General features: G+C 52.6%; 2 protein-coding genes across 2 annotated transcripts; one reads left to right on the forward strand and one right to left on the reverse strand.

Moving 5' to 3' along the window:
- Positions 1–984: 984 nt before the first annotated feature.
- CONPUDRAFT_155483 (uncharacterized protein) lies at positions 985–2,789 on the forward strand (the record flags this gene model as incomplete). Its single annotated transcript, XM_007772193.1, has 6 exons — positions 985–1,100; positions 1,150–1,537; positions 1,588–1,785; positions 1,837–2,022; positions 2,074–2,319; positions 2,370–2,789. 6 exons carry the CDS (start codon positions 985–987, stop codon positions 2,787–2,789), a joined length of 1,554 nt encoding a protein of 517 aa, XP_007770383.1.
- Positions 2,790–2,872: 83 nt separating this feature from the next.
- On the reverse strand, positions 2,873–7,336 carry CONPUDRAFT_155484 (uncharacterized protein; the record flags this gene model as incomplete). Its single annotated transcript, XM_007772194.1, has 16 exons — positions 2,873–2,887; positions 2,940–3,096; positions 3,153–3,615; positions 3,674–3,788; positions 3,932–4,051; positions 4,102–4,452; positions 4,503–4,616; positions 4,677–4,786; positions 4,834–5,019; positions 5,073–5,228; positions 5,283–5,437; positions 5,494–5,580; positions 5,637–6,797; positions 6,849–7,137; positions 7,191–7,266; positions 7,322–7,336. 16 exons carry the CDS (start codon positions 7,334–7,336, stop codon positions 2,873–2,875), a joined length of 3,570 nt encoding a protein of 1,189 aa, XP_007770384.1.
- Positions 7,337–7,843: the final 507 nt, after the last annotated feature.

Here is a 7,843-nt window from a genome sequence, read left to right on the forward strand (position 1 = left end):
CTTCACTGATGATGTACATACCAAGCTAACTATATGTGTTGTATGTCTGCAGGACCATCAGCTACGTATATAGTCTTACCAATATATAGAACAATTAGACATCAGCTGAGCCCGCAATATGCGGATGCCAATATATGGTCGCGTTCGAGGTACCCATACAGTCATCAGATAGAAATGAGAGCATGCAACATTATTCATTAACGGAGAGGATATCATAACGACAGGAATAGGCAGACATCAAACGTCCTTTGCTATACGATAACGGCGCGGCAGAATATTACTCAGTCCCAACGGAGGTCCTGCTGAAGGACACTCATCCACTGAGGGATAGCGACGCTCCGACCGACCTCCATGACGTCGGAAGCAGCAACAACATCGCGCAGCGGGATGCTGTCAGTGCTGCCTCGGAAGTCGCCCATATCAGCTTGCATAATCAATCCCATTCACTGGGTTGCACCCGCGCCTACTTCACCTTAGTTCGGCCTAGCTAATCACACATACATTAAGGTTAAAGTAGGCGTTGGAGTATCTTCGCCTACGTTCGTCTTTGTTTGTCTACGCGGAGCAGTCGAATACAAAACCGCGCATGCCTTCAGACGTTAGAATAGATGGGAGTATATGAACTACATATGTCATGGGGTGATCTGGGCTTGCATCGGCCTAGAACGCTCATTTCTCGGTCTACTCAAACGTCAGATTCACTCAGATAGAAGCACGTAAGAATAGATCGAATTAGATTGGGTGATCTACGCTACGTCACGGGACTGATATCCCGACGCGTCCCCGACCCGCGCGTTGCTCCTGCGCTCTGCTCCTGCACGTTGCTCCTGCTCCCTCGTTCCATCACGCCCTCTTGTCCGTACGCTGCTCGACGTCGCTGCTCGTGATCGAGATTTCATCACATCCGTCAATCCCTCGAACTCCCTAGTCGTCTTGATGCAAAACCAGTTGCCGCCAGCTCATACGTTGAGCCTTGCACGACCGATGGGCCTCACGATCACCGATGACGCCTGGGAAAGGTGGCCCGATGAGATGAAAATACGCACGTATGAGGACATGGGCCTCTATACGTTCCCTGTAATTCAAGACCAGACGAATGGGTCAGTAAAAGGCTGATAAAAAGCGCATATACTCACCGATAGTTTACAGACAAAATCCAGGCCTCCCAACCCCGTCGAGCGCGATCGAACCAGCCCAGGACATCTCCAGCCAAATAGCCGCATTGTCCAATCGTTTTGAAGCGCGCATGAGCGCCCTTGAAGCCAGTCGAGCGGCGCAGACCAATGGCGGGGCAGTCGAAAGCGCCCTACAAACTGGAGGAGGTCAAAAGGGGGTGAGAGGAGGCAAAGGGGGACGGGGCACTCACCGAAGCCGTGGTCGTGGTGGCGTTCGTGGCCGTGGACGCACTCGTACTCCGGCTTCACAGAACGATGCCGAGCTGCGAGCCGATAAGTATGATGACGATGCGGAGGATGTGTGTACCAAACCGAAGGATATAACGGAGGAAGCAACGGCGAAGGCTCGAAAGGCTCTTGTAGTGAGTTTTGTCAGCGTTTACTCGACAGAAATGAACAACTGCGCACCTAGGACCTCCTCGCTCCGGCTTTTCGCCTCGTGTGTGGTGTTTCGTTCGGGCAACAGTGGCCTGATCCCACCATCCTTCGCATCAACTCCACCACTGAAGCGGCGTATGTGTCACCGTTTTTCGAGGCTAACGTTGACGATCCTCGTAACGAGGCTGTCACAAAGGCTGTCGCACAATCTGTGTGGGACGATCTCTCTGAGGTGAGCGCATATACTCCATAGTTTGAAGCGTACTAAATCATACCTTGGTAGCCCGACAGCATCCCCGAAATCCTGCTCAGTCGCCGTGTAAAATGGAGCAAATTGAGCCTTCAGACACTTGCAAAGGGGACTTTCCGCGGAATGAGGAGTGAATGGCGTCGTCAGAATGATGATGGAGCGGCTAGGAGGGCCGAAGTGAGCAAACAACGCAACCGGCACTATAGTCGTCGAGTTGAAGTGAGTCCTGTCCTCCGGCCATAGCGCTGATGTACTTACCATGGATTTTAGAAAGCAGAGAATCGTCTGAAGGCTTGTGGTGACTATGCGAAGCAGAACGACGAGAAAGACGCGAGTGAAACCTTACATCAAGAGTATATGTCGGACGAGGTTTCAGGCCCCGAAGATGGCTCTGATGAGACCCCAGCGCAGTGGAAGGTTCGTATGGCGGAGCTGGCTGGCATGCAGACGTCTGGGACCGTGTTCGAGCAGACGAGCTTCCTTGAGGTCTTGACGTGTGAGTGGAAAAGCGAAGAGGTTAGTGCACAGTCAGTACATGCACAAGACAGCTTACCCACAGTGCACAGGGACGAACACTGCACCATACCCTAACGTCAATCTGGCGCTCGTCGCTGTCACCCAAGGAGAAACAGAACATTGACAAAGTCAGAGTCCCAAGCGCTCGCAGTTCAAGCCGAATTCCGGAACGCGCACCCTGGAACTTCATGATCTATATGGCATGGGTTGTCAACAAGCGCCAGGATGCCCACATTGCGGAGTTGTACGGTCTTCAGCACTGGGGTCGGTGGGGCAACCCCGTCGGCATGAAGATCCTGATCGCAGCTACTGAGAGCGAGCCCGCGGTGGGTGTACAAGAGATTGGCGGGGGGGCTGAAAACAACGGCGAAGCGGGCGAGGGAAACACTGGGAACGTTGGCGAGGTGAGCAGAGCAATTGCTGGGACTGGAGAGGGGAGCAACGTAGCAAATAGCGAGGGAAGTGCGTAAAGCGCACAGCAAAGCGTTGAGAATGGGTAGGTCAGTGATATTCCGAGCTCGCGAACAAAAACGCACCACACGATTCTCGAACTTCATGTTTTTGGGTGCTAAGCGAATGTACATCAGTACGCGTATTAGCAGTTGTAGTGTCATGCTTACCCTGTCGAGTGGCGTTGTGATCCACATAGGTGGATCCGTAGTTTCTATAACTCCGCGAGCGATTGCGCAGGTGATGGAATCGAAAGGAATGATAGGTGGAAATGTGGCCAGGGAATGGTAGACGCCAAGCTCAAAGCATCTAACATCAAGCTCAGGGCTAATGTGGCATAATCAATGGAGCGGTAGTAAATGTATAAAACTCTACAGACTCACAAGTCACTCCATGGGTCATCACGCACCGGGGAGAGATCAAGCTCCCTCATCCACCGGATTTCTGCAAATAGACGACTAGTCACCACTGAGGGAGGCGCGTTGTTCTGCCTGTGAGAAAAGATAGAAACAACTTCGCCGTATATTCCAACGGCACTCGGGAGATTAACCTTCACCAGCGCTGATGCAGCTGATTGTCGGCGAGCTTCGGAAGTGGGGATAATCCGACGACCGTCAAGGAGGGCATAATGATAGAGTGTGCAAAAGCGATCAAGTGTGAGGGCATCTGGTACTGCGTTTACCTGCCGAGCAACTGCAAAGGACAAACTAAGACCCGCAGCCTGAGCAGCCGCATTGTAGTAATTGCGCATGTAGGCTAGGGCTGGATCACTCAGCGTTGGACGTTTGCGTGGATCGCTGATAACAACCTGACTGCCAGGTTCTACACGCGTGCCAGATGCAAGCTCTATACAACATCCGCTGTTGCATCAGGCAAGAGTATAGTAGGATTGAAAGCGACACACCGTCAGACACAACCGCATCACGTAGTGTTCCAGCACCTTCGGGCTCATCGCTAACCATGTACTGCATGACCGATCGCACAATGTCATTCTCCGCGTGCGCAGCCGCAGAATGAATCTATGAAAGTTGGTATAGTAGGCAAGAGAAAAACCAACAAAACTCACCAATGAATGGATACGAGATGAGCGTGTAAACTCGCGCATCATAGTTATCTCAACCTGACCACCTGTCCAATTGTTAACATTCTGACTCTTCAATACCTTGTTCAGGCGTTCTGAAAGAAACGCCCAGAAGTTATACACAGGCCCATAATCAAGGATCTGATCGGACAAGTGAGTTGCCCAATGGAAGTTTGGCTTGAGGGCTTCAACGCCGTGAATCTTGACGCATCATTAGTGCACACAGCTCATGAGATTTCAGAAACACTCACTTGTCGGTACAAAATAAGGTAATCTTGAAGCAGAGACGTCGCACGAGGCAGAAGCGATAACTCAACAGAACTCCCGCAGAAGATCTTGAGCGACGCTGCAAGCCGCAGAAAGTTGAGGGACTCGTCTGGGTGCATACGCACCTTTGGCTGAGTGGGTTCATCTGGCTCTGGGTCATCACTACTCTCCTGTCCCTTCTTTCGCGTGCGAGTTGATGCTGAGCTGGTCGACTGACGCCCCTGCCAAGCCTCCCATTTGGCCTGCCACTCCATGTGCTGTGCAGGAAAAGCTGCGAGAGCGGCTTCTTGGTCGCGTGTGGCTTCATCGACAAATGCGTCCCAAACAACGGGAATCTCAAAGAAAACCTTAGGAAGACAACAAAATAAACAGTGAATATTCTTACAATGATCGCCCAGGCGGTAGTGGTTGCGAGTTTGTACTCATCAGCTGTCAAGCTGCCGCCTGCCGTTTCTCCTACACGATTGGGGAGCTTGCCCATCCATACAGGTGTTTCAAACTATAGCCAAGCATGCGTAGCTCAGCAAAAATGTATGGTGAAATAGGATACTGTACTCACCGTTGCAAGGAATTTGTGAATGATGCCAAGTTCACGATTGAGCGTCTTGGTGGATGCTCGGATGACCGAAGTCTTGATCCACCGATAGTACCATTGATCTCGTGCGATTCCTGGGAGGCATTGTAAGCGGGGCGCTATCAAGGAAGTAAAAGCATACCGAGGAGTAAATTGTGCATGGGGTCAATAACAGAGTGGCGCACAAGGTCAAAGTATGGTAGCCGAGCCAGCTCGGACCAACGGGAGCCATGATCCTTGAAGTGTTGGTTTCGATCCTTTGTGTTGTCTATTCCACGCCATTCATTCATGCGATGCCGATGCTCGTCATGAGTTCGAGGCGGAAATTCTGTATGAAGGCAAGTGAGACAAAAGCAGAATACCTATTATAGGAAGACGTACGGTTACGGAGGCCACGGTCTGTGAACATTTCTGTCTTCTTTGCCTTACACTTTGGACACGGCGCCTCGTCATGGGCATGGTCCGCGAAGCCACTAACCTTGCACAATGCTGGATGATCACAGATGACTGCCAATAAGACAACACGTATGCGTCGGCCTGCATAACTATGACTCAGTCTGACTAGGACTAGGCTTCAATATATGATCTTACCTTCGGGGGAATCTGGTGTGATATAGACGACGCCGTCAGTGAAGAGTGTTAACAAATCGTCTACAACAAGCTTCATATAGTGCTGCAGCTCTTCCCCTGTTGGTTCTCGTGGGCCTGGGGTCATGAACGAAACAAGGAGGTTGCTCGCCCGATAACTGTGGCCCAATAACGTGAGTGCACAAGGCAGATCAGCTGCATATTGGAAACTAACCGCTTGCTCCGTGGTAAATTGGATATGCAGATGGACAGGACACCCGATGAATGACTGGGACCATAAACACTTGATTTACGGCCAAACCTACACCGTATTATGTGAGTGAATCGGACGTTAACTACTCAAATGTATGTACGTACCAGTCAAGGCTTATGGTGATCCCAAGGCGAAGCTCACCTTGGTCGCCACCCGTCCTGGAGAAGAATGGTGTATCGTCAGGCGCCTTGGCTTCGTTCCAAACACGGCCATCGCTGATGTCATGCAGCTGATCAGTGGCCGGCTGGCGAGTCTTCCACAACTCGCAAGCAGCCTCATTGCCAGGTTGAGCAAGAAAATCAGCGAATAAGTGTGATGGAAGTTGAAAGGGAGCAGCACAAACTGGAGGAGGAGGTTTCGCAGGCTGACCAGTGATCCGTCGGAAGATAGAGTTGGATACTGGCTTGTATAGGCGTTTATCACATGCAGGGCAGACAGCGTTGACTGGTGTTGACGTTGGGAAGAGACGATGGCAGCCCGCGCATATCGGGAAGACAGTAAAGCGATCTTGAAGATCTAGTTTGCGAATCACCGTATTCAGAGTTTGAGGGAAATCGTTGTCGTCGGTCTCGATGACCTCAAGTGTCCGGAGTATGGGGACGCAGCAGTGAAGTAGTAGATTGCATGCTCGAAACGGAAGGTGGTGTTTGGCGTTTAGGAATGCGACCAGGAAGATGAAAAGGCGGGCAACCCATGATGTGTGAGCACCAAGGTAAACAGCTCTAGGGTCGATTGGGGGATCGTACCGCGGGGGTGTGTCCAACGCGAGTGTAGGAGGAGGGGGCATGGCATTGGTGGGTCGAGTGGTGTCTTCTACGGGCTCGCCGTTTTCGCCAACAGCCTGAGTGTGCAGTAGGGGGTTGTTGTGGATGTCTTCGCCTCCATCTGAATCGTCGTACAGCCCAAGGCCGTCATCTGCCAGCGGCTGAGCAACCCTTGGCGCTGGCAGAGCATCAATGTCGTCGTCTGAATCATAGCCTATGGGAGCTGCGCGTACACGCGCAGCCCGACGTGTGCGTTTAGGCCGTGTACCCGATGTAGACGTTGAATGAGAGGCTCGCGAACGAGCGGCAGTGGAGGGTACCTGCACAGCCATGTGGTCTCGAGGCTCTGAGTCTCTCGACAGCTGGAGCGAGAGGGGTTGCATTGTAGAGGGAGGGGGCCGAGGTGATGTACAAGGTGGAGATGTCGGTGGAGGAGAGAACGTCGGCGGGGTGAACGGCCGAATATCCGTCATGCCTTCGCCGTCTGAAGTATCCATCGGACTAGAGTGTATAGGTTAGCCGCTGCGAACCCGAAAACAAGTGTGAAAGCACACCTTGGTAAACGAGGGGCGGCCGAGCTGCTCGGCATTGTCTGAGGCGAGAGGTGCGAGACCACAACGGGTATTGGCACTCGTACCGGCGGGATCATGCCTCGTGAGGGTGGAACTGTACCCCGTGGGGGTACTACTCGTCCTCGTCCTCGTGGTTGTGTGATAGAGCCCGCCGGGGATGAACGACCACGTGTAGTCGAGCGAACGTTGTGTGATGCGGCACGCACTGTCGTAGCCCGCATTGACGCTATTGAGGGGTTGTGGCCGCGATTGCTGATGGCGGAGGTCGCCTGAGTGATGCTCCGTTTGTGAGCCCGTTTTGTCGATTCGGGGACCCAGTCACCGCCTACGATCGGGTAGAGTCTCTGGCACGTGTGTTCGCAGTTGCACCAGAACAAGCCGCGATTTCGAAGGTCGTCCTGGGTGAACGTGTGAGCAAAGGCAATTGATGAGACGAGTGAGTATGAGACTTACCGAGCTCGATTCCATGGTCGATTCAAGGTGGATGGGGAGTAGAAACGAAGAGAATAGAACAGAGGGAATGAGGGGGAGGAGATGGGGAGGAAGGAAAGAAAGAAACAGCGCTCGTTGAGCGACGCCGAACACTTAAGTCTCATTGCAGGCTCTATGCAAGAGGCCCGAGCGCTCCGAGTCGGGCGAGGTGGTGGCTTGGGCTATACTCACCTGTGCCCAAACCACCCATTCAAGCTCTTAGTGTAGCCCGACTGTTGCCCGATGAGAGCAAGATGGCATTGGCGTGTAAACAAGATACACGAGGTGGGAAGCGCGTGAGCTACTCGAGGCGTAGAGAAGACCAGAAAGAGATGGTGGTTCTGATCGCAAAGAAGCTGGCTACTCGAAGCCGGCGGCTAGATGCGGGGAACCGAGCTACAATAATCGTGAGAACCACAAGCTACAATAAGCGTGTGAGTGGATTAAGCTGGCTGACTGTAGGCTCGATACTCACGGTGAGACCAGACACGGGCGAAACGCAGT

Source organism: Coniophora puteana (genome assembly GCF_000271625.1).
Source record: "Coniophora puteana RWD-64-598 SS2 unplaced genomic scaffold CONPUscaffold_8, whole genome shotgun sequence".
Taxonomy (NCBI): Eukaryota; Fungi; Basidiomycota; class Agaricomycetes; order Boletales; family Coniophoraceae; genus Coniophora; species Coniophora puteana.